Source organism: Bos grunniens, chromosome 6 (assembly GCF_055505025.1).
Source record: "Bos grunniens cultivar Pamir isolate PY7600 chromosome 6, Bosgru_T2T1.0, whole genome shotgun sequence".
Classification (NCBI taxonomy): domain Eukaryota; kingdom Metazoa; phylum Chordata; class Mammalia; order Artiodactyla; family Bovidae; genus Bos; species Bos grunniens.
The window spans coordinates 73,744,762-73,770,464 of NC_141170.1; the positions used below are offsets into that span (position 1 = coordinate 73,744,762).

The 25,703-nt window shown below is 36.5% G+C and overlaps 1 protein-coding gene across 3 annotated transcripts in view; it reads left to right on the forward strand.

Annotated features, from left to right (window-relative positions):
- Positions 1-25,703, forward strand: part of SEPSECS (Sep (O-phosphoserine) tRNA:Sec (selenocysteine) tRNA synthase) — a 39,018-nt gene that overhangs the window by 2,570 nt on the left and 10,745 nt on the right. For all 3 annotated transcript variants that reach the window (XR_015166221.1, XM_086407776.1, XM_086407775.1), the window contains exons 3-8: positions 1,041-1,159; positions 1,474-1,632; positions 4,088-4,241; positions 8,365-8,467; positions 16,418-16,547; positions 16,678-16,769. Coding sequence is in view for 2 of the 3 variants with exons in the window: in XM_086407776.1 (XP_086263902.1) it covers positions 1,041-1,159; positions 1,474-1,632; positions 4,088-4,241; positions 8,365-8,467; positions 16,418-16,547; positions 16,678-16,769 (757 nt within the window). In the remaining variant the exon portion in view is untranslated. The remainder of the gene's footprint in view (positions 1-1,040; positions 1,160-1,473; positions 1,633-4,087; positions 4,242-8,364; positions 8,468-16,417; positions 16,548-16,677; positions 16,770-25,703) is intronic.

A 25,703-nucleotide genomic window follows, 5' to 3' on the forward strand; every position in this document is an offset into this window, starting at 1 on the left:
ACAAATGTATGAACTAGATGAAAAATTCATGGTTAAAAATAAGCTGATAACACGGTTGATAATATATGTTAAAAAAAAAAAAACACTTTGTACCTGAGGTTGCAGAGGTAATGGAGTATGACACTAGTGTTCTGTGATAATTCCTATGTGCAGAGTTTCTAATCTAGGCAACTATAAATGATAAATCAAATTTAAAATGAATGGTTTGTACACTAATTTTATGCTAAGGAGCATATAATTCTTCTAAACTTAAGGCAATGTTTGAAACATCAGTTCATCTCTGTTGGAACTTAGCTCACTGCTCTGATTAGAGAAATAGAAAGAAAGAAGATAAGTTAGTATTGCATATATTCTGGTTTTCCATTGCTGTATAACAAACCACCTCAAAACATAGTGGCTTAAAGCAGTCACTTATTGTTGTCTCTCACAGTTCTATAGGTTACCTGGACTCCGCAGGTAATTACTGCTTCAGGTCTCTCATGTATACGGTCCAGCTGAGAGTTTAGTCATCTGAAGGTTCAACTGGGCAGTTTATCCAAATTCAGTCACTTAGATGGCTGGGAATTGAGATGGCCTCTCCAAGTGGCTTGACTTGGGTTTCCACCAGCATGGCAACTGGATTTGAAGAGAGAAACCCTCTCCTCCTCTCCCCAACCTCCCCTTGAGCAAACCCTTCAAGAGGCCAGGTAGAAGCTTTAAGACTTATTATGACCTAGCTCAGAAGTTCCACACCATCATGTCTGCTTGATTCTTCCAGACCAAACAAATCACTGAGGCCAGCACAGATTCAATCTGGGGAATTAGACTCCATCTCTTGGTGTGGCAGTGGCATATGGGCATAGAGAGAAAAGAAATCAATAGTAGCCATCTTTGAAGACTAGCAACCACAGCATAATTGATGAATTTGTTTTAACTAGATATTTCCACATTATTAATAGTCAAATATAGTGTTTATTTGGTTATTTGTATTTGTATACTTATACAGTGGATTACTTAACACTGAACATTTTTGTCCAGTTGTTGGCCCATTTTTTGCTTAGGTTCATTCATGGAATTGGACGATCAGGTGATATTTCTGCTGTGCAACCCAAAGCTGCAGGTTCTAGCCTTTTGAACAAAATTACCAATTCTTTGGTCCTGGACATCATAAAATTGGCTGGTATGTACTGTGTTAATCATAATACTTTTGGCTGACCAGTCACACAAACCTTTGCCTAATTTCTTTTATTAATGCTTCTTTCCAAAAGGAGTATAAATGGCTTTTGAAAAGATGTATATAAAACCTTTAGAATAAGATGGAAAATAAGAGCCATAAGCCTGAAGGATGAATTTAGCAGTGAGCTTCCTGAGCAGGAATACAGAAGAAGTATTAAGTCTATAACTCTTTTATTTGATAGAAGTATATAATTTCTTTAAGAAGGATGCTAGTTTTTCAATGGAATAACTAATTTCTGTTTTTCTTCTTATTTGTAGGTGTCCATACAGTGACCAGCTGCTTTGTAGTTCCAATGGCAACTGGTATGAGTCTAACCCTGTGTTTCTTAACATTGCGACACAGAAGACCAAAGGCAAAGTATATTATATGGCCACGAATAGACCAGAAGTCTTGCTTTAAATCCATGATCACTGCAGGTAAAAAAAGAGAAGCAGCATATATGTCTTCAATACCACAGAAAATTTAAACATTTTATATAGAGGCAAATAAGTGAAAAAGAAACTAAAGTGAAGGTACTCAGTCGTGTCTGTCTCTGTGACGCCATGGACTGTAGCCTGCCAGGTTCCTCCATCCATGGGATTTTCCAAGCAAGAATACTGGAGTGGGTTGCTGTTTCCTTCTCCAGGGGATCTTCCCTACCCAGGGATTGAACCTGGATCTCCTGCACTGCAGGCAGACTCTTTACCATCTGAGCTACCAAATAAACCTGTTCCTATTCCTTTTTTTTAATTGTGGTAAAACATACATAACAAAATTTATTATTTTAACTGATTTTAAATATATAGTTTCTTGATATTAAGTACATTCATCATGTTTGAACCATCACTGTCATCTCTCTACAGAACTTTTTCATCCTCTTAAACTGAAACTCTGCCTATTAAACAATAACTCTCCCCTGCCCTCCACCCCAGGTCTACTTTCTGTCTATGAATTTGTCCTTCATATAGGTAGAATTATAGACTATTTGTCCTTTCGTGACTGGCTTATTTGACTTAGCATAATATCTTTAAGGTTCATCCATGTTATAGCATGTACCAGAATTTCCTTCTTCTTTTAAGACTCCCATTGTGTGTGTGTGTGTGTGCGCGCGTGCCTGAGTGCATATTGCATGTATATATATATCTCATTTTGTTTATTCATTTACTGGTGGACACTTGGATTGCTTCCGCCTTTTGGCTATGGTGAATAATGCTGCTAAGAACATGGGTATACATATCCTGTTTGAGTCCCTGCTGTGAATTCTGAAAAGTATACACTCAAGAAGTGGAAGTGTTGCATTTTATGCCCCCATTCTTTAAAATGGGGATATGATTACCTACGATTGTTTTCAGGATTAAATAGGATAACATATGAAATGCGGGCAATAATCCCTGGAGCATACAAGGTGCTTCAGGAATGTTTGTTGTATGTACATGAGTGGAATACCTATAAATAATTACCATGAATCAAAGTACAGGAATACAGACATCACTGAGTATAGATGAGAAGAAACTTTAAATTGGCATTTTAGTATTTGGCTTCCTGATTAGGACAAGTCAAATTTGAGAATTCAAAGTTATTTTTGAATGACCTCAGTCTGTTGTATGAAATGAACAGTATTGGACTGTAATTAAACTGCTTAAATAATTCTAAAGAAACTCTGGTAAAGGGATTCATAATAAGGTCATATAGCAGAAATAGACTTTTAACTGGCATAAATCTGTCAAGTCTGTTAATTTGCAAACTATTAACCAAAAATCTGATAACCAAACTTATGGAAAGATTGATATATTGAAAAACTGGAAACTTTTTCCAAAAGGTGTTATGATTTGGACTACATTATGTTCTTAGGAAGCAAGATGGTTGTATTCATAGAAAAACAACACAAACTTGCATTGTAGTTGTTTAAAAGCAAAAATAGGGTTGAATCTAGAGAATTTGATAATGGAAAATTAGCTATCCTTAGGATGTTATTTATTTAAGTAAAGTTTTGTTTTAGTAGCTGCTTAGATATGAAGTCTAGACTTCTGTGGACCAGCATGTGAATTGATGATTTTATAGTGGCTGAAGTTTTATATTTCTGTAGGTAGAATGCAGACAACTTGTTGTGGATTCTAAAACAGAAATGAAAACTATTTGCACTGAACTCTGCTTTAAATTGCTGTGTGACCTTGGGGAAGCCACTTAATCTTCCTAAACTTTGGCTCCCTTATCTTTGAAATGAGTAAGTTGAGTTAAATGGTTTCTAAATCCCTTATAGCTTTTAAATCCATGAATCTAGCCTATTGCTAGATCTGGTATTTGGGAAGACTTAAGATGTGAGTACATAATAACTTTATGTGCAAAACAATTTTTATATTTAAATTATAGAAGGCTGTTACAAGCTATGAGATGGGTCTCCTAAAATGTGTTTTATTTTTCTTTAGAGGTAAAACATTAAGTGCATGATTGTGATTTGTTCCAGTACTTGAATTGTATTATTTTTGTTCATCTCTGAAATAAAGTGTACTTTAAAATAAAACTTGTGTTGCCAGAGATTGAGTAGATTTACTTTTTGGTGGACTGAAATTGAACAGGGCTCAGTGACCTCTTTTGTCATCAATGACTGTGTTATTACTTTCCTAGGCATCTATTCAACACTTGTTTTCGTTTCTTCCCAGAATTAGTCTTTCTTGTCATATCAAAATATTAAATGGATTTGTGATCCTACCTGTCCTTCACATTGTTTTGACCTGCCTTTGCCTCATGCCAGTATTAAGCCAGGTCTTTATATTAGAGAAGGGTCCATTGACCAAAATAAATATTTAAGAGTTCTGTATAGAATAGGACTGCTTCCTAGAGTCCAGGATCTCCCCTTATTCTAACATTTTGGTTTCTGGTTGACTTGGTTAGGTTTTGAGCCTGTGGTGATAGAGAACATTTTAGAAGGTGACGAGCTGCGCACAGACCTGAAAGCAGTGGAGGCTAAAGTCCAGGAACTTGGGCCTGATCACGTTCTGTGTGTTCATTCTACCACATCCTGTTTTGCTCCAAGGGTGCCTGATAGGTAAATGATTTGTGAACTTTGTCTTTCACTGTTCATCAGTCTTTAAAATGCACTTATACTAATTCTGAGAGATGTCTAAGTAACATTTGGCAGTTAATGCTACTTGAATGGACTGTTGAAGAAACAACATAATGGCTTCAGAAAATAAAAATATGATATAGAAGAAGGAAAAGCAACTAGTACCAAGTGGAGACCCTTTTTATCACCTGAAAAGACTCAGAGCATCTGTTTTCTTGCTCTTCATTATGTTTCTGGCTTTCTAGCATCCTTTTTGTCATTATTTAATAGAAGTTTCTAAGCTAAATTTTGGATTTACATATTTGGTTTTATTGCCATCTCCACTTACTTGATCTTACAGTTTGTTTTCATATATAGAAACTATCAGTATTATAATAACAGATTTTAAACAGAAAATTTTAGGATTATTTATTGTCCACTGATGCATGTTGATGTATGGCAAAACCAATACAATATTGTAAAGTAAGAAATAATAATAAAAATTAAAAAATAAATAAATTGGAAGACTAACCCAGATATACAGTTAGGTATATAATTATCCTTGCATTTAGAGAAAATGCAAATGTTTAAAAATGGCAACTGTTTCCTTTACTAAAGGATGGCCACAAGCTTTTGCTCTGAAAATGTGGTAGGCTTAGGTATAGTAATATATATTTCTAGTTTTGACAGCAACTGTTTGTTTCATTTTAACATTTTTAATATAAGTACTAATAATTTATAAAAACTACATTGACTTTGGACTATTTTCATAGCATCAAGTTACACTTTGATTTTAGTTCATGAAGTCACGTGATTTGACAATAATGAATACATGTTAGCTCTTTATAGGCAGATTTTAAGACTTTTTTAAGACTTGCTTCATTCATGAGCTTGAGTGCTGTTTCCAGATTATGTTACATATGCTTGAGTTGTTTATTCATTACTTATCAAATTTTAAATTGGTATTGAAATATTAAATAAACATCTTTATTTCTTCATTGATGTTTTTGCTATCTAGAAAAATTTTAATGTGATGGAAATAAATTACATTTCTAAAAACAGCATATGGATATTTGCATTATTATAGATCATTTGTCCTTGAGGATATTTTTGTGAGGATATTTTTGTTTTTGTTTCATTTTGACTTTTTTTTAAATTGACATATGGTTGATTTGCAGTGTTGTGTTTCTGGTGTACAGAAAAGTGATTCAGTTATACATATACATATAAAAACAATATACATGTTTTTTTTTATATCTTTTCCATTAGGATTTATTAAAGGATATTGAATATAGCTCCCTGTGCTATACAGTATGACCTTGTGGTTTATCTGTTTTACATGTAGTAGTTTGTATCTGCTGATCCCAAACTTCTTATTTATCCTTCCCCCACCCTCTTTCCCTTTTGGTAATCATAAATTTCTTCTCTGTGTCTGTGAGTTGTTCCTGTTTTGTAAGTTTATTCATTTGTATCATTTTAAATTCTGCATATAAGTGATATCAAATTGTAATTTTCTTTCTCTGACTTGCTTCACTTAGTATGCTAATCTCTAGGTCAGTCTATATTGCTGCAATTGGTGTTACTTTGTTCTTTTTTTATGGCTGAGTAGTATTCCATTGTATATATAGGCCACATCTTTATCCATTCACCTATAGGTAGGCATTCAGGTTGCTTCCATGTTTTGGCTATTGTAGATAGTGCCATTATGAATATAGCTCAGTCACTCAGTCGTGTCTGAATCTTTGTGGCCCCATGGACTGTGTAGTCTGCCAGGCTCCTTTGTCCATGGGATTATCCAAGAAGAATACTGGAGTGGGTGTCATTTCACACTGCAGGGAATCTTCCCACCTCAGACACTGAACCTTTGTCTCATGCGTTGGCAGGGAGATTTTTTTTACCACTAATGCCACCTGGGGAAGCCCTCGTTATGAATATAGGGATGCATGTGTTTGTTTGAATTAAGAGTTTTGTCTGCATGTATGTGCAGAAGTGGGAATGCTGGATCCTATGGCAACTCTATTTTTAGTTTTTTTAAGGAATCGCCATTCTCTTTTTCCATAGTGGCTGCATCAGTTTACATTCCCGCAAACAATGAAGGAGGGTTTCCTTTTCCCCACACCCTCTCCAGCACTTATTATTTGTAGATTTTTTTAATGATGGCCATTCTGAGTGGTGTGAGGTGATACCTCATTGAAGTTTTGATTTGCATCTCTATAATAATTAGTGATGTTGAGCATCTTTTCATGTGCCTGTTGGCCATCTGTATCATTTTGAATAACTTTATTACCTGGTATAGGATAAGTACATTTTGTGTGTATTATCCTTTAGAAAAAATCAGGGTTTTTTTTTCAGTCAGAATTCTCATGTTTATTCTTATGTTAAATGCTACTGTTATTGGTGTTATATAATGAATGTTCCTGATTAGAGTGAACTTTAGGAATATGATGATGCTCAGTTATTAGTAATATGTTTGAATTTCTGATTTTATTAAATTTAAAAATACATTTTTATTTCCTTACATTAAGTTTAATTCCTTTATAGTTTTAATTTGAATGTATATATTATCTTTATTAATTAATTGGACAGTATTATGGAGCAAAATCAAAGAAAATGTTTTTTTAAAGTATCATTTCTTAAATTGATAACTTAAATTGGATTCTGAGTTAGAATACAGTCCAATTCACGTCAAAAATATTTTTTTGTTTCTCCTTGCCCTCTTAATACACATTGTAAATATTAGCAATTTGATCAATTCAGAATATTTAAAACTACTCACAAGTCCTTTTTTTTAAAGTACTTTGTTATTATGATGCTTTATTCTAAAAGAAGTTTGTTCCGTTATTAAGAAATACTTTCATTAAAATACAAACATGTGAAAGTGTCTTTTATAAAAAAAATACTTGTGTGTATTCCGGAAGGTCTATTTTTGTTAAAAACAACATCTGATTAGTTTTCTGCCTTGATTTGTGAGGTTTATGAAAATGAGTGATAAAATGAGTTTTTAATTCATAAAACAAAACTTTAGGGATATAAATTGAAAACTTCTGATGTTGAATAATGTTATTCCTATTTGTAGTTTAAAAACATATTAATGTACATCTACTGTAAAAGGAAAATGTGCTATGGATAAATAGATAGTTAAGCTATTATATATTTATAATACATTCTTATGGGGAAGAATTTTTTTCTTTTAACATGCTTTGCTTTCAAATTTTATATTGTAGAGAGCATTTTTTAATAATTTTATCAAGCCATAAGGTTTTGTTTTAGCTTCATAGCATGAAGACATTTCTGTTAGAGATGACCTCAGTCACAAGTAGTATTTAGTTTTACAAAAGAGCATTATTTATTACACTCCAATTGAAATTTATTACCTTACTTTGCATAAAGTTAGACTCTCAGATTGTCTTAATATGAGAAGTATCAAATGAAAAAGTAAGAGTGAATTTTAAACCAGCAGCTATTTAAAAGATTCTTTAGTATCCAAGTTGTTGGAAAACGTTATTTTGGTACTCAAGTAGTTTAATGTTCTGTATTTTTTAATACATTAAAGTCTGTTTGAAAATGTATTTTTTACTTTATGAGATGCTTCATATGAGACTTCTTAGGATTTCAAGATATGCTAATTATTTTGCAGATATTAGCTTTGGAGTGATAAGCAACTGAAAGCATTTAAAAATGAGCATATCAACCTTGTAAGAACTGTATAAATAATCTGCTTCTTGCTTTTTATATCGAAAATTTTCAAGTGATTTAAAAGCTACCGTCTATATAGATTTTTCTAAACACTTGTTTTCTTATTTTTATTGGTAACATTAATTTAAAAGCTTTTTCAGGCTTATCCCTAAGTACCTACTATGTATATTAAAGGTGCCAAATTATATGCTGAAATACTGCTGTAAAAATTTCAGTTTGTCATTTTCTCCCCTAGTATACTTTTTTGCTATTTAGTCGCTAAGTCGTTTGTGACCCCATGATTATAGCTCACTAGGCACCTCTGTCCATGGGACTTCCCAGGGAAGAATCCTGGAGTGGGTTGCCATATGGATAACTTAAATTTTAAAACTTTTTTTGTAGTTTATTAAGGCAGAGTATGAATACATCTTTCTATTGAATATGTTTATAGGTTAGAAGAACTGGCTGTGATTTGTGCTAATTATGGCATTCCACATATAGTCAACAATGCTTATGGAGTGCAATCTTCAAAGTGCATGCACCTCATTCAGCAGGTAAGAGCTTCAAAAGATATGTCAAGAAAAAATGTATTTTAACATACTTGGGATTATTACTTTGTTTTTCTTGCAACCTAATATAGAAAGACAGTTAGTTTAGCATCTTCATTTTTATGGAGCATTAGGAATTTGCATCCAGTAGTTACTAGTGAAAGTCATTATTTGTTGCTAGTGGCATTGGACTATAGCTATGCTCAGAAGGGATATAAAAATATTTTGCCACAGAACACAGAGCTGAGCTTCCTATGCTATAGAGCAGGTTCCCAGTAGCTCTCTACTCTACACATGGTAGTTGGTAGTGTGTATTTATCCGTCCTAGTCTCTCAGTTCATCCTACCCAAGGTGGGAGGTGGAAGGGAGGTCCAAGGTGGGGGGCTATATGTAGCCAATTCACTTCATTGTACAGCAGAAACTAATACAACATTGGACATTACCAGATGGTCAATACCGAAATCAGATTGATTATATACTTTGCAGTCAAAGATGGAGAAGTTCTATGTAGTCAGCAAAAACAAGACTGGAAGCTGACTGGAGCTCAGATCATGAACTCCTTATTGCAAAATTCAGACTTAAATTGAAGAAAGTAGGGAAAACCACTAGACCATTCAGGTATGACCTATATCAAATCCCTTAACGATTATACAGAGGAAGTGACAAATACATTCAGGGGATTAAATCTGATAGAATGCCTGAAGAACTATGGACAGAGGTTCGTGACATTGTACAGGAGGCAGTGATCAAGACTATCCCCAAGAAAAGGAGATTCAAGAAGGCAAAATGGTTGAGGAGGCCTTACAAATAGCTGTGAAAGAAGAGAAGGAAAAGGCAAAGGAGAAAAGCAAAGATATACCCATTTGAATGCAGAGTTCCAAAGAATAGCAAGGAGAGATAAGAAAGCCTTCTCCAGTGATCAATGCAAAGACATAGAGGAAAACAAGAGAATGGGAAAGACTAGAGATCTCTTCAAGAAAATTCAAGATACCAAGGGAAGATTTCATGCAAAGATGGGCTCAATAAAGGACAGAAATGGTATGGACCTAACAGAAGCAGAAGATATTAAGAAGAGGTAGCAAAAATACACAGAAGAACTATACAAAAAAGATCTTCATGACCCATATAATCATGATGGTGTGATCACTCACCTAGAGCCAGAAATCCTGGAATGCAGTCAAATGGGCCTTAGGAAGCATCACTATGAACAAAATTAGTGGAGGTGATGGAATTCCAGTTGAGCTATTTCAGATCCTAAAAGATGATGCTGTGAAAGTGTTGCACTCAATATGCCAGCAAATATGGAAATCTCAGCAGTGGCCACAAGACTGGGAAACGTCAGTTTTCATTTCAGTCCCAAAGAAAGGCAGTGTCAAAGAATGCTCCAACTACTGCACAAATGTACTCATCTCAACACGCTAGCAAAGTAATGCTCAAAATTCTCCAAGCCAGGCTTCAACAGTATGTGAACAGTGAACTTTCAGATGTTCAAGCCGGTTTTAGGAAAGGCAGAGGAACCAGAGATCAAATTACCAACGTCATTGAAAAAGCATCATTGAAAAAGCAAGGGAGTTCCAGAAAAACATCTATTTCTGCTTTATTGACTATTCCAGAGCCTTTGACTGTGTGGATCACAGCAAACTGGAAAATTCTGAAAGAGATGGGAATACCAGACCACCTTACCTGCCTCCTGAGAAATCTGTATGCAGGTCAAGAAGCAATAGTTAGAACTGGACATGGAAGAACAGACTGGTTCCAAATCGGGAAAGGAGTACATCAAGGCTGTATATTGTCACCCTGCTTATTTAACTTATATGCAGAGTATATCATGCAAAATGCTGGACTGGATGAAGCACAAGCTGGAATCAGGATTGCCAGGAGAAATATCAATAACCTCATATAGGCAGATGACACCACACTTATGCAGAAAGTGAAGAAGAACTAAAGAGTCTGTTGATGAAAGTGAAAGAGGAGAGTGAAAAAGTTGACTTAAAGCTCAACGTTCAGAAAACTAAGATCATGGCATCTGGTCCCATCACTTCATGGCAAATAGATGGGGAATAGTGGCAGACTTTATTTTGGGGGGCTCCAAAATCACTGCAGATGGTGACTGCAGCCATGAAATTAAAAGACACTTGCTCCTTGGAAGAAAAATTATGACCAACCTAGATAGCATTTTAAAAAGCAGAGACATTACTTTGCCAACAAAGGTCCATCTAGTCAAAGCTGTGGTTTTTCCAGTAGTCATGTATGGATGTGAGAGTTGGACTATAAAGAAAGTTGAGTGCCGAAGAATTGATGCTTTTGAACTACAGTGTTGGAGAAGACTCAAGAGTCCCTTGGACTGGAAGGACATCCAACCAGTCCATCCTAAAGGAGATCAGTCCTGAATATTGATTGGAAGGACTGATGCTGAAGCTGAAACTCCAATACTTTGGCCACCTGATATGAAGAATTGACTCATTTGAGAAGACCCTGATGCTGGGAAAGATTGAAGGCGGGAGGAGAAGAGAATGACAGAGGATGAGATTGTTGGATGGCATCACCGACTCAACGGACATGAGTTTGTGATGGACAGGGAAGCCTGGCGTGCTGTAGTCCATGGGTCACAAAGAGTCGGACATGACTGAGTGACTGAACTGAACTAAACACAACATTGTAAAGGAACTATACCTCAATTTTTTTTAATCTGTTTTTCTTAAAAAAAAAAAAAAACTTCAGTAGCTTATTTTATTTAACTTTCTCAAAATGTTCCATTACCAGTGTTCTCATTTTTCTAATGTACTTGATTATAGTATTCATAAAATGTTGAATATTTATTCTAGCATATAACTGTGGAGTTGGCAAATAGGAAAGGACTGTTTTCTATTAGGGAAAGGACTTTGTTCACTGTTATGTCTTCAGTCCTTGGGACAGAACCTGGTACATAATTGGCACTCAATAATTGATTACTCCAAATTGAATTATATTTACTTACAGTGATTATTCATGCTATATTAGTATATAGATAGATATTATTTAGGTATGATACAAGTTTTATGATTTGTGTTCATAATGATATAAACAAGTACTCAGTTTTGACACGCATGTAATTTGTGTTACGTGGTTAAGAGTTGCTCACAGATTATCTGCGGTCTCCCACGTGGTGGTGAATGCTTCTTAGATCTTTAGGTCCTATCTTATAAATTTTTTGTTTTCTTTTTTATTCTTTTGAGTGTACTCTGATATAAATATGGTTTATATGATAGTATTAGCCGATTTTCTTAATTTCTTTACTCAAAGGTTGTACCTGTTAAGATGTAATTGACTGCAGGTAACAGAAACCCAACCCAAATTAGCTTAGTCAATAAAGAAATAGATTAGCTTGCATAACAAAAGAGGTCCAGAGGTGGGTGGTATGCCAGGTTTTTTAAAACCTTTGTGGAAAACCGTTTACTGTTTCCTCGATATCCTTTTCCATAACTCCTTAACTTTTTAAGGCTTCATCACAATTTTAGATTAGATTATATCTAATTTGAATAGTGGCAGAGGAACTCTTGAAAAAAACATGATTTCAGTGATTCATTTTTATTCCATCTCCCTTTCCCCCTTTTCCTCTCTCTTCCTCTTTAATTTTTAGCAGCCTCAGTTCTTTTAAAAGTTAAATATACCAGCATTCCTAAAAGTTTAGAAAAATGAGGAAGGAGTAGAAGATCACTCATAAACCTGTTACCCTAACAGTTACCCTTAGTAATTTCTGTATCCCTTTTCTCTCTTTTTTAAAATACGTATATGGTTATAGCTGTTATGTATACTTAGTATTAACATTTTCAAATTTAGTAAAAATATTTAATTTTTAAATTTAAATATTAGTGTTTCTATACTCTCCACATGCTTATGAAGTTTTCATAATAATCAGTTTAATGGTCCCTTAACATTTATCCAGATGTTACATACTTAACCCAGCAATGTTCATGACATATTTTTGAATACTGGGAAATTTGATGGTGTAATTGAAGAATTTAGGACTCCGAAAGCTTCCCGTGGGGTTATACATCACAAATAGACTACTTTGTCATCACTTCTCTTCATTTGTGAGGTGGTTTTACTAAAATTTTAACCAGAAAATAACATTATAAGATGGTGAATGAATTTCTATGAGGTAGTTGTTGTATTGTTGCAGATACTGTGTTACCTTCTAGAACTGATAGTTCTTTAAAAAAGCGAAGAACCCTACATGAACATTGACCCTTAGAAAAAGAGGTGGTGTCCCTGTTGCTTTCAACCAAACGAATATTTGGGTCTTATTGGTGCTAGTTGTTTCATGACATTCTAAAAAATTAAAATTAACTTTGTTTCAGTAGTTTTTATTCATTGTACGTGCCATTTACTCAGTATACACCATGTGTCAGGCATCCTGCTAGACTTTTAAAGTTTATTAAATTAATCCTAACAGTTTAAGGTATACTTCTTATTGTTTCTGTTCTGCAAATGAAGAAACACACTCAGAGGTATTAAGTGACTTGCCTAAGGAACGAAGCTGCAAAATGGCCCATCTAGTTCTATGTGACTCCAAAGCCCTTATTTTCCTCTAAAAAACAAAGTACCAAAACTGCTAAGCTTTCTTGAGAAGATAGTATTGCAATAATCAAGCAATCAGGAAAGAAAGAGGTATAACTAAAATGTTTCCGAATTCTTTTTTTTTTTTCAAGGGCAGTACCCCAGAATGACTTAATGCTGAGCATACTGTGCATTCTGATATGCATATATGGCCAGGAAATTAACTTTGCAAAACGTATAATTCTGATATATATTAAACTGACTAATTTAGGAGACTCATAGAATATGGGTGTGAGGACACATTACTAGATAGGGTTGTAGTAGAGTCACAAAATTACGTAGAATTAATTTAAATTTTAGAGTTAGAATGGATTGTTAAGCTCCCAAAGTGTGGGAAGCAGTGTGTGTTTTTATTGAGAATTTGAGAGAAGTAGGTGTTATACTGCTTATTCATAGACCTGTCAATTCATTCAACACATATTTGCAGGGTTCCCACAGATGTGCCAGGCACCAGGGTAGGTGTTGGGGATGCAGTAGTAATTGTAACAATCTTCATCCTCATGGAGTGGAAGCAGACAGTGAGCAATAAGGATGACAGGTCTTCATAAATGCTCTAGCGTTTGAGAGGAGGGGTGTCAGATGGAGTGATCCAGGAAGTCCTCTCTGAGAAGTGACATTTGAGCAGAGTCCTGAGTGATATGAAAGAGTGAATTGGGTGGTACTCTGGAGAGATTCCAGGCAGAAAGTAACGCAGAGGCCAGGGTGTGCTGGGAATGGGTGAAGAAGAGCAAGGAGGCCGGTATAGCTGGGCCAGGGCAACTGAGGGTGGCAGTGAGGGTAAAGAGGTTCTGAGGTGGGGTAAAGGTTTGAGATTTTATTCTTGGTATGATCATCAGGCAATGGAAGGCTTTGGGCAGAATAGCCTGTGACTGACTTTTATAACCATCGTTTTGGCTGTGCTGTGGGAAACGGCCTGCAGGAAGACAAGTATGGAAGGTTGTTGCAGCTGCCCACGTGAGATGTGTTGGTGGCCTAGGCCAGGGTGGTAGCTGTTGAGGTGTTAAGGAACAGTTCGATTCAGATGTATTTTGAGAGTCGATCTTATAGGGTATGCTGATGAATCAGATGCAAGAAATGAGGAAATGAGGATTCAGGGCCTCCAAGACTTTTATGAGCTGCTGCAAAGATGAAAATGCTGTAGGATACTATTTAATTCTTTAAACATGAATTCTTCATCGCACTTACCTAGGTTTTTGCCAGGGTGACTTTCAGTGTGTGCATGTATGCTCAGTTGCTTAGTCGCGTCTGACTCTGAGACCCCATAGACCGTAGCCCACCAGGCTCCTCTCCATGGGGTTCTCCAGGCAAGAACACTGGAGTGGGTTGCCATTTCCTCTCCAGGGGATCTTCCCAATCCGAGGATCAAACCCACATCTCCTGTGACTCCTGCATTGGCAGATGGATTCTTTACCACCGAGTTACCTGGGAAGCCCCAGGTGACTTTCAGTAAGACACTTTAACTACATTTCTGACCTTGGGCACATCACTTTAATTTCTTTGTGCTTTAATTTTCTTATCTGTAAAATAGCTATTATTGTGACATCTGCCCAGAGGGGTATTGCAAAGGTTAAATGAGTTAAGAATGTAGAGTGCTTAGAACAGTGCCTGATGCGTAGTAAGTTCTCTGTAAATTCTAGCCTTAATTATTGTATGAACAATCATCTGTTTTATTCACTGCTGCTGTGTCCAGGACCTGGAGCAGTGTATGATAATAGGTGATAGGTGCCCCAATATTTGTCCTCTGAATTAATGAGTAAGTGAATGAACTGATAAATGGCCACTGTTTACTTCATAGAACGTGCTCCTGTGTTTCCTATCCTGTTTAAGCCCTTCTAGCCTTGTAGTGTTTTTCTTTCCTCCTCAGTAATAGCCTCAGACCTTAGTGTGGAGAGCAAGATCTATACACCATTCCTGGCCTGTTTGTTTTCCTGCCACAGAGTTTGCTGCCCTTTGACTGCTTTCTGTGTTTTAGTAGTGAAAGGATTCTAGCAAAGTCTTGTGGACTGATTGCCCTCTTAGTACTCCTGCTCCCAATTTAAGTTCAGATTTCTCTTAGGACATCTTGGGCAGTACTTAAATGTTGATGAAAAGGTAACTCCGTTCCACTTTATTTTTATGTGCTACTACCTTGCATAATTTTCAGTTATTTGTTCAGTGACTTTGCATGGTTTTCAGTTATTTATTCAGTTAGTCTTATATGCTTCTCTCTGTTTTCCTGTGGTAAGATGAGATTTTCTCTGATCATGGTTTATGAGGAAATTAGAAAGGAGAATGATGGGGAAGGTTACGATTGAAACAATCACAGGATAGCCTCCAGAGTGGTCTGTGCCCTTTTTCTGATTTTGCTGCTTCTCCCTATTGCCAGGATCTGGTCTCTCAGATTAGGCTACCTATCTGCTCCTTCTATTCTCCCTGAGATATGGATGTGGATATAAAGTGGGAAGATGAAGGTCAAATGTGGTTACAATATTAATAGGAATGTAGATTGTGAATACAGATTGAAAATCTGTGGCTATAGATAAAGAAGAAAAACTATCTTAGCTGAAATTTAGATAGTATCTCAGTTTTTAAGAGGAGAAAATTGAAACACATTAGGCAGAAGGTCATGGACTGTGTTGCATGGGACTAGAACTTAGTTTTACATTTCTAGCAAGTATTCCATTTTTCACCAGAATATGAAATTTTCACTTGAAGTTCATTTGCAATGGAATAGGATCATCCAAGATTATGACATTAGGAAACAAAGTTACGTAGAACCATTGCCAACAGTATACTTCCAAAAAATTCCATTAGTTGATGTTAAAAATAGAATCTTTCTTTTCTCTGTTGTTATCCAAGTGGTGGTAGGAGCAGAAAGTGAAAGTCGCGCAGTCGTGTCCGACTCTTTGTAATCCCCTGGACTATACACAGTCCATGGAATTCTCCAGACCAGAATACTGGAGTAGGTAGCCTTTCCCTTCTCCAGGGGATCTTCCCAACCCAGGGATTGAACCCAGGTCTCCCATATTGCAAGCGGGTTCTTTACCAGCTGAGCCACAAGGGAAGCCCAAGAATACTGGAGTGGCTAGTCTATCCCTTCTCCAGGGGATCTTCCTGACCCAAGAATTGAACTGGGGTCTCCTGCATTGCAGGCAGATTCTTTGTCAACTGAGCTATGAGGGAAGCCCTCCAGTTATAAGAAGCAACATTTAAAAACTCTGTTTAATACTAAAAAATATTTTACTGGTGTTTATACAAAGAAAATATTTGATCTGTGTTTTTATTTCTATGCATTGTTTTAATGACATTTATTAACAGCAGTTGCTGTCCTTTCTTCTGGAAACTAATAATGTAATATTGCATGTTATTCTGTTCTAGGGAGCTCGTGTTGGTAGAATAGATGCTTTCGTTCAGAGCTTGGACAAAAATTTTATGGTTCCAGTAGGTGGTGCTATAATTGCTGGCTTTAATGATTCCTTCATTCAGGAAATCAGCAAGATGTATCCAGGTAAATAAATCAGTTGCTCTTCAGAAAAAGTAACTAACAAACAAATATCCATTTGTGTATTAGGCTACTGTAATAAATCTTACTTTACAAAGCTTTTTCTCCCTAATGTAACATATCATCCTTATTTCAGGAAGAGCTTCAGCTTCACCTTCTTTAGATGTCCTTATTACTTTATTATCACTTGGATCAAATGGCTACAAGAAGCTATTAAAAGAAAGAAAGGTAAGCTTTCCCTGTAGGTATAAAATAATATCCTTGACTAAAACAGTACTCCAGAGTATTGGTGTTTCTGTCTATTGGTTTATCAATTTGGGATATAGATACCTAGCACAGTCCTAGGGTATTGACTTTGATTTGGTTTTCAATTAATCATTGTTATCCCATCTATTCAGATATCCTGAGAAATCTTGGAAAAGCAATTTTGTTTTTGTGTGTGCTTTTTTTGAGAAAGTCCTGTATCAGGGATTCTATTAGTTCGGTAAAATTTAATTCATTTATCACTTATAGGTAAATAGAAGCTCTTAAAAGACAGATGGACAAGTTTTTTTCTTTTTAGTTTTGGAAGACTTGTTTAGATGTGACATGTCATTTGCAGGAGGAAAAATACAGGTAGAAGTTGACCAGCTTCTCTTTCTAAGTAATAAATCCATCTTTTGCCGTTACTGGAATGCTGAACTCATTGATTATGTTGATTATGAAAAGTGACATTTGTGCTTGAAAACTGAACTTTATCTTCAACACTAAAAGCTAGCTTAATTCAGGGCAGCTTCAAAATTGTAGTCAGAGACAGTGTTGCTAGGGCAGGTCAGATTAAGATGTTTTATTCATCTCCAATCTGGGAGGGCTAGAGGTTCCTGGTATCATTTTTGTATCTATAACTTTCTAATACTTAGTAGCAGTTACAGTCCCTAAGATTTATCATATTAATTTACATATTTTAAAATATTTTCATGTATATCATCTGATAGATCCTCTCAACAAACAGCCTTATGAATATCTAACAGAAATTTAAAACTTCTGTGCCCTGTTTTCTCCTAGTCCCTTTCTTCCCACTAATTCAACCCATAGGAAAGTAATTGCTTACTTTTTATTGTTAGGACATCTCTTAAGATTTATATGATATAGGAAAAAGATGGTCAACCTCAGTCTTTAGGGAAATACAAATTAAAGTGAGATGTCACTAATATAAAAAACAAAAACTAATATAAAAAACTAATCAGCAACTTTGATAACGCTTTGGCAGTTTCTTGTATACTTACCACAAAAACTAGTGTCCCACTCTTAGCTATTTAGTCAAGAGAAATGAAAAATTGTATGTGTACAAAAACTTATATGTGAATGTTCATGGTGATTTTATTCATAATTGCCAAAAGCTGGAAACAACTCAAATGTCCATCATCTGGGGTATAAACAAACTGATACATACATACTCTGCAATAAAAAGGAACCAACTACTGACATATGCAACAGCATAATAACTCTCAAGTGCATTATGCTAAATGAAATAAGCCAGACTTGAAAGGCTACATATTGTATGTAGCCATCCTTTTTGTAAAAGGCAAAAAGATATCAGGACAGAAAAGAGATCAGTGGATGCTAGAGGCCTGGGTTGGGGAGGGGATTATTAATGGTAGTGAAATGTTTTGTATCTTGATAGTGGGAGTAGTTCCATGACTGTATGTTTGTCAGAATTCACAGAAGTGGACACCTGAAATTTTACTGTGTGTAAATTATGCCTCAATAGCCCTGAAAAGAAATTCTAGATGATTAGACTAAAACTCCAGTTTGATGAACTCCAAGAAATAATCATCTTGTTTTGAGAGAGAAAACCTCAGCAGAATCTTTCAACGCTCCTTCCCCATAGGACAGATGGAGACTGTTGACTGAGGAAAACCATCACCTGTATATGTGAAAGTTGTATCAGACACTGGGGGTCTTAGCTCTTCTGTCCCTAGTTGTTTCACTATGGTAAAGGTACTTGAACTCACAAATTTTTTTCCCTTATTTATGAAAGAAACAATTGACATCTAGGCCATTTCTAATTCTGAAAGATTATAGAATATTTCTGAAAATGAAATAGCTGCTTTCTGGGCCTTGGGTATTATAATCATGGGAATTGGCCTGTAATTTAGTAATCCAGCACAAGTCATACTTTATATGACTTGTAATTTCTATTAAGCATTTTTTAAGTTTGAAATTTTTAAGATGATCTCTTGAATTTCATGGTATCTCATATCCATTTCCACCCCTGTTAAGCCCTCTTGACCCACCCCCTCCCCCAGTCTGAACAGTGACAAGCTCATTTAAAATAGCATGGTCTAACGTATGGACCAGTATTTCTATGAAATAGAAATAAATAGTGGAGAACTTTGATTGTAGGATAAGTTTCACTGAGTAAATAATTTACTAAGTATCTGTTGAGCATATATTATGTGTCAAGCCTATAATATTGATATAATAACCAATAAGATAGACAAAAGATACCTGCTCTTGTGGAGCTTACATTTTGTATGAAGGATACCAGCAGTAAACAAATAACATAAAATATAAATTATAAAGTTTGTTTAATACATAAATTATACAGGTGAAAGCACTGTGGAAAAGAAGAACAGAGTAAAATAAGGGGGGTTAGGGTTGATGTGAGGGGGGAGATGGTGAGAACTGATTTTTAAAATACAGTGGTTAGTGCAGGCCTCATAGAGAACATGACTTCTGAGTTGACTTGAAGAAGTTTGAGGGAGTATACTCCGTCAAGTGTATGATGGAGAAGAGTATTTCAGGCAAAAAACCAGTACCTGAAATTAGGGCAGAAGACCAGGAACTGACTGTGGCTCAGATCATGAACTCCTTGTTGCCAAATTCAGACTTAAACTGAAGAAAGTAGGGAAAACCACTAGACCATTAAAGTATGACCTAAATCAAATCCCTTACGATTATACAGTGGAAGCAAGAGACAGATTTAAGGGACTAGATCTGATAGAGTGCCTGATGAACTATGGACAGAGGTTTGTAACATTGTACAGGAGACAGTGATCAAGACCATCCCCAAGAAATAGAAATGCAAAAAAGCAAAATGGCTGTCTGAGGAGGCCTTACAAATAGCTGTGAAAAGAAGAGAAGTGAAAGGCAAAGGAAAAAAGCAAAGATACACTTGTTTGAATGCAGAGTTCCAAAGAATAGCAAGGAGAAATAAGAAAGCCTTCCTCAGTGATCAGTGCAAAGAAATGGAGGAAAACAATAAAATGCCAAAGACCAGAGATCTCTTCAAGAAAATTCAAGATACCAAGGGAACATTTCATCCAAAGATGGACTCCATAAAGGACAGAAATGGTATGGACCTAACAGAAGCAGAAGATATTAAGAAGAGGTGGCAAGAATACACAGAAGAACTGTACAAAAAAGATCTTCATGACCCAGATAATCACGATGGTGTGATCACTCACCTAGAGCCAGACATCCTGGAATGTGAAGTCAAGTGGGCCTTAGGAAGCATCACTATGAATAAAGCTAGTGGAGGTGATGGAATTCCAGTTGAGCTATTTCAGTCGTAAAAGATGATGCCGTGAAAGTGCTGCACTCAGTATGTCAGCAAATTTGGAAAACTCAGAAATGGCCTCAAGAATGGAAAAGGTCCATTTTCATTCCAATCCCGAAGCAAGGCAATGCCAAAGAATGCTCAAACTACCGCACAGTTGTGCTTATCTCACATGCTAGTAAAGTAATGCTCAAAATTCTCCAAGCCAGGTTTCAACAGTATGAGAACTGTGAACTTCCAGATATTCAAGCTGGTTTTAGAAAAGGCAGAGGAACCAGAGATCAAATTGCCAACATCTGCTGGACCATGGAAAAAGCAAGAGAGTTCCAGAAAAACATCTATTTCTGCTTTATTGACTATGCCAGAGCCTTTGACTGTGTGGATCACAATAAACTGTGGAAAATTCTGAAAGATATGGGAATACCAGACCACCTGACCTGCCTCCAGAGAAATCTCTATGCAGGTCAGGAAGCAACAGTTAGAACTGAACATGGAAGAACAGACTGGTTCCAAATAGGAAAAGTATGTCAAGTATGTCAAGGCTGTATATGTATGTCAAGGCTGTATATTGTTACCCTGCTTTTTTAACTTATATGCAGAGTACATCATGAGAAACGCTGGGCTGGATGAAGCACAAGCTGGAGTCAAGATTGCCAGGAGAAATATCAATAACCTCATATATGCAGATAACAGCACCCTTATGGCAGAAAGTGAAGAGGAACTAAAAAGCCTCTTGATGAAAGTGAAAGTGGAGAGTGAAAAAGTTGGCTTAAAGCTCAACATTCAGAAAACGAAGATCATGGCATCCGGTCCCATCACTTCATGGGAAATAGATGGGGAAACAGTGTCAGGCTTTATTTTTCTGGATTCCAAAACCACAGCAGATGGTGACTGCAGCCATGAAATTAAAAGACGCTTACTCCTTGGAAGAAAAGTTATGACCAACCTAGAAAGCATATTGAAAAGCAGAGACATTACTTTGCCAGCAAAGGTCCGTCTAGTCAAGGCTATGGTTTTTCCTGTGGTCATGTATGGATGTGAGAGTTGGACTGTGAAGAAAGCTGAATGCCGAAGAATTGATGCTTTTGAACTGTGGTGTTGGAGAAGACTCTTGAGAGTCCCTTGGACTGCAAGGAGATGCAACCAGTCCATTCTGAAGGAGATCAGCCCTGGGATTTCTTTGGAGGGAATGATGCTAAAGCTGAAACTCCAGTACTTTGGCCACCTCATGCGAAGAGTTGACTCAGGGAAAAGACTCTGATGCTGGGAGGGATTGGGGGCAGGAGGAGAAGGGGACGACGGAGGATGAGATGGCTGGATGGCATCACTGACTCGATGGACGTGAGTCTCAGTGAGCTCGGGGAGTTGGTGATGGACAGGGAGGCCTGGCGTGCTGCGATTCATGGGGTCGCAAAGAGTCGGACACGACTGAGCAACTGAACTGAACTGAAAATCACTGCAGATGGTGACTGCAGCCATGAAATTAAAAGACGCTTGCTCCTTGAAAGAAAAGTTATGACCAACCTAGATAGCATTTTAAAAAGCAGAGATATTACTTTGCCAACAAAGGTCCGTCTAGTCAAAGCTATGGTTTTTCCAGTAGTCATGTATGGATGTGAGAGTTGGACCATAAAGAGGGCTGAGAGTCAAAGAATTGATGCTTTTGAACTGTGGTATTGAAGAAGACTCTTGAGAGTCCCTTGAACTGCAAGGAAATCCAACCAGTCCATCCTAAAAGAGATCAGTCCTGAATAGTCATTGGAAGGACTGATGTTGAAGCTGAAACTCCCATACTTTGGCCACCTGATGTGAAGAACTGACTCATTTGAAAAGACTCTGATGCTAGGAAAGATTGAAGGCGGAAGGAAAAGGGGATGACAGAGGATGAGATGGTTGGATGGCATCACCGACTCAATGGACATGAGTTTGAGTAAACTCTGGAAGTTGGTGATGGACAGGGAGACCTGGCATACTGCAGTCCATGAGGTCACAAAGAGTTGGACACGACTGAGTGACTGAACTGAACAGTGCATTTGAGAAGCAGAGAAGAGTGCAGTGTGGTTAGGGCAAAGAGATTAAGGAGAGTTGTGAGAGTTGAGGTCAGGATGGTAATGGGGGTGGTGCTGGTCACGTAGGCCTTTCTAGGCCATGTAAGGTCTTTGCCTTGTATTCTGAGTAAAATAGCTGTTAGAGGATTTTCAATAGAGAAATACTGCTTATTCTTTTATAACTCTCATCAGACTTGTAATTATTTATTTGGTATGTAAATTTCCCCTGCAGTGTAAGTGCAGGGTCTTAACCACTGGACCACCAGGGAAGTCCCTAGTCACTGTATTTTTAACAAACTTCCCTGATAAATCTGATGCACACCCAAGCTTAAAACCCATTCTTTTGGGGTACACAAATCATTTGTATCTATAATGGAAGCTTGGAACAGAAACCTGCAATGTCATAGTGTTGTAGTGTTTATGAAAGTGAAAAGTGAAAGGACATTTGGGAACACGGAAGTCCACTCTTCAGTCTTGTTTTACATGGAATAAGTGTCTTGACATCTCTTATGACTTAGATGTTCTTATAGAGACATTTCTCTATAGGGATATAGTTGAAAACTTGTGAAAAAGGAATGACTTAAAATGGTGATTACCTGTTGTGTGTAGCATTTACTGTACTTGAATAGGGCTTCCTCCCTAGCAGATACTCTTCTTCCAAAAGGACTTTTCTTACCCCTAAGGATTTTGAAATTGTTGATTTTAGGGATGTTCTGTCATTTTTTTGCAGTCTAGGAATTTCTTTTATGCCATGCTTCTTACTTTTGACATTTAGAGTTTGACTTTAAAATTTTAAGTTACTATTAGATGATGCCAAAGTCCCAAGCACATGTACGTTTTGCTCAGCATGAATGAAAGTCCACCTGCTTTGAGACTGACTTGCAGGAATGTGTAGCTCAGCTGGTAAATGGATCCAGTAGGCAGCCCAGCTCTGATTTCACTGGGACTTTGTCCTTTATTAAACACTGGGTAAATATTTTGTGGGGAAATTTTATTTTTTAGTGTTATGAATTGGATGAGTCCACTTTAGGTGTCAAGAGATCACTCACTTTGTAGCATCCAGAACTTTATTTTTCTTTATGTAGATAGTGTAGAGTGGAAGAAACAGGGACAGGAAAAGAATAGGATTATAGCTTCGGTATATTAGCATGTGTCTGTATGAGTCCTGCTAGCTAATGTTAATTATTTTAGTCTGAAAACTGTTAGGCTAAGAGAAAAGTAGGTGGGTGGGAAACTAATATTTTTATGAACGTCTGCTGTATGTCTAGGACTCTGCGAGGTTCGTTGTATTCGTTATTTCATGCAGCGCATGTAGTACTCAGAGCAAATTTATGAGGTAAATATCATGCCCATTTTACAGATGAAATTGAGGTTAGGAGAAGTTACGCACTTACCCAGAATCACACGTAAGTGCCAGAACTGCTGTTGAAACCCGAGTCTGTGTGATACTGAAGCCTCTGCACTTTCTGTCTTCCCACTTGCTTCCAGTCACCCATCAACTGTTGTGGAAGTGTTTGCCTGCTCTGTGCTAGGCATCTGAGCCATAAAAATGGTACTCTCATGACCCCTTTTCTTATTAATAGAGGTGTGTAAAATCCCAAAGGCTCTAATGTATTCATTGATTTTATTTAAAATTCTGTGTATTGAATTTACTTAGAACAGAGACTATCTATAGTAGTAATCTTCAGAGTATAAAAATGCTCATTTGAGAACTCTATCATTGTAAGAGAATAAAAGTTTGCTTTTTAACAACTTCATTCAACAGGAAAGTCTTTTTCTTGAAAAACGTGGATGTCCTCCATAAACCATAATTGCATATATGTAGCATAAATATTGTTTTTTTATTGGATTTGTTGCAGAAGTAAAATCCTCTTTTGTTTAAATGGACTTGCTTTTGAACTGTGAAAATTTAATCGTGATAGTTTATTGGTTCAGCTCTGGAGAAGCTGAGGCATAGCTATTTTGCTCCAGCCAGAGCTATTTTTATACCATCACTGAGAGCTCCTTTTTATATTATTGGTGTTATTGCGTACTAAAAAAGGAGTGTTAAAAGAAAACTTAGGATTTTTTTAAATTCTGTGCCCTTATTCACCACAATGATATTTTTAGAGGTTATTTCATCTAGCTATATCTCTTCCAAAAAGGCTTTATCTTTTTCACAGTAAAAGCAGACAAGAACTCAGCTTGAAGCCATTCCTTCTCAAGCCTTCTTTTTTGAAGAGTGAAAGGATCTAAGAGAGTGGAACTGTGTGTGTGAATTGAACCTGTTCACCCTTAGCCCCTTCCTGATCAACATGTCTGCTTCATTGAGGGGAGAAGTGACCAGGAAGTTTAACTGAAGAGGCCTTTAAGAACAGGGATGAAAATTGCAGAAACTATTTCTTTGAGTTGCTCTATGCAAAAGAATAATCAGTCTTAGATGTTCATCTCTGCTTCAGGTTTGGTTCCAGAGAAGACCATTATTCTGCTTAGCTTTACTTTTTATAAGAGTGCTCTGCTGAACCGGACAGGCAGGTAATCGTTCATTGTTGCAAATATCTGCTGATTTGGGAAAGAGAATATCTGCAGAAAAGGAATGACAAAATGGCTGCTTCAGTGACTGGAATTTGTTTGCTGAAACTTGGAGAGCGTTAGACATATAACTCAAACAAACTTTGTAGCCCTAAAGGTAGAGTAGTTGAATCCCAACGAAAGTGTCAGATTTTAGGCCTGGATATGAAGCATCAGTAGAGAAGTTTGAAAGCTTTAGCCTGTGTGGCATGGAGTATGTCTGGACCTGTGGCCTGGCCATTGTCATGGATAGCAGCATCCCACGTTTAGTATGTGTGTCTTCACTTAGAACATCTGTGTGAGTGGATGTGTACCTCCAGTCCATTGTCTGTCCATCCTTACACATTATTATCATTGAAATACCAGACTACTTGTTATGTTTCCTTTTTGATTTATTACCCACCTTATGAGGCATATTGTAATGATATGTGAAGTTCTCTTTCATCGTGTAACATGAAATAGTTATTTCAAAAGACGTGGTTACCTAAGACCCTTTTCTTTAAAATTTAGTGAATTATGTACATCTTGGATTATGGGAACGGATAAGCTAGATGTTGGGCTTCACAACTGCAAATCAATTTGCAAAAGGCTATATGAAAGATAATGCTTAATGTAATTCAACTTCTCTTCCATTAACATCTTGAGTTATGGTGTAAAGTTCTATATTTTTATTCTAGAAATGTAGCTGACATTAGCATTCAGGTGTACAGTTCAGCTTATCTCTGGTGAAGAATCTTTTAAAATTAAGTTAAATACAGCACAAAAGACATAGAAAATCAATAATATTTCATTTCTTTTAAGTAAGATCTTTCTATATACATTTGTTTGGAGTGCTTATAAATTTCTCCCTTCACAGGAGTATTTTATAATAAATGTCAGTTATAGATTTAACTGTAGGAAAAAAATAGTTCAGGTTTTGAAATACCTTTAATATATCAGGTAAAAAACTGCTTAGCTAAGTATTAGTGTAGGAAATAGTGGTACAGTCTCTTAAATGATATTTTTAAAGTGTAGTGATATTAA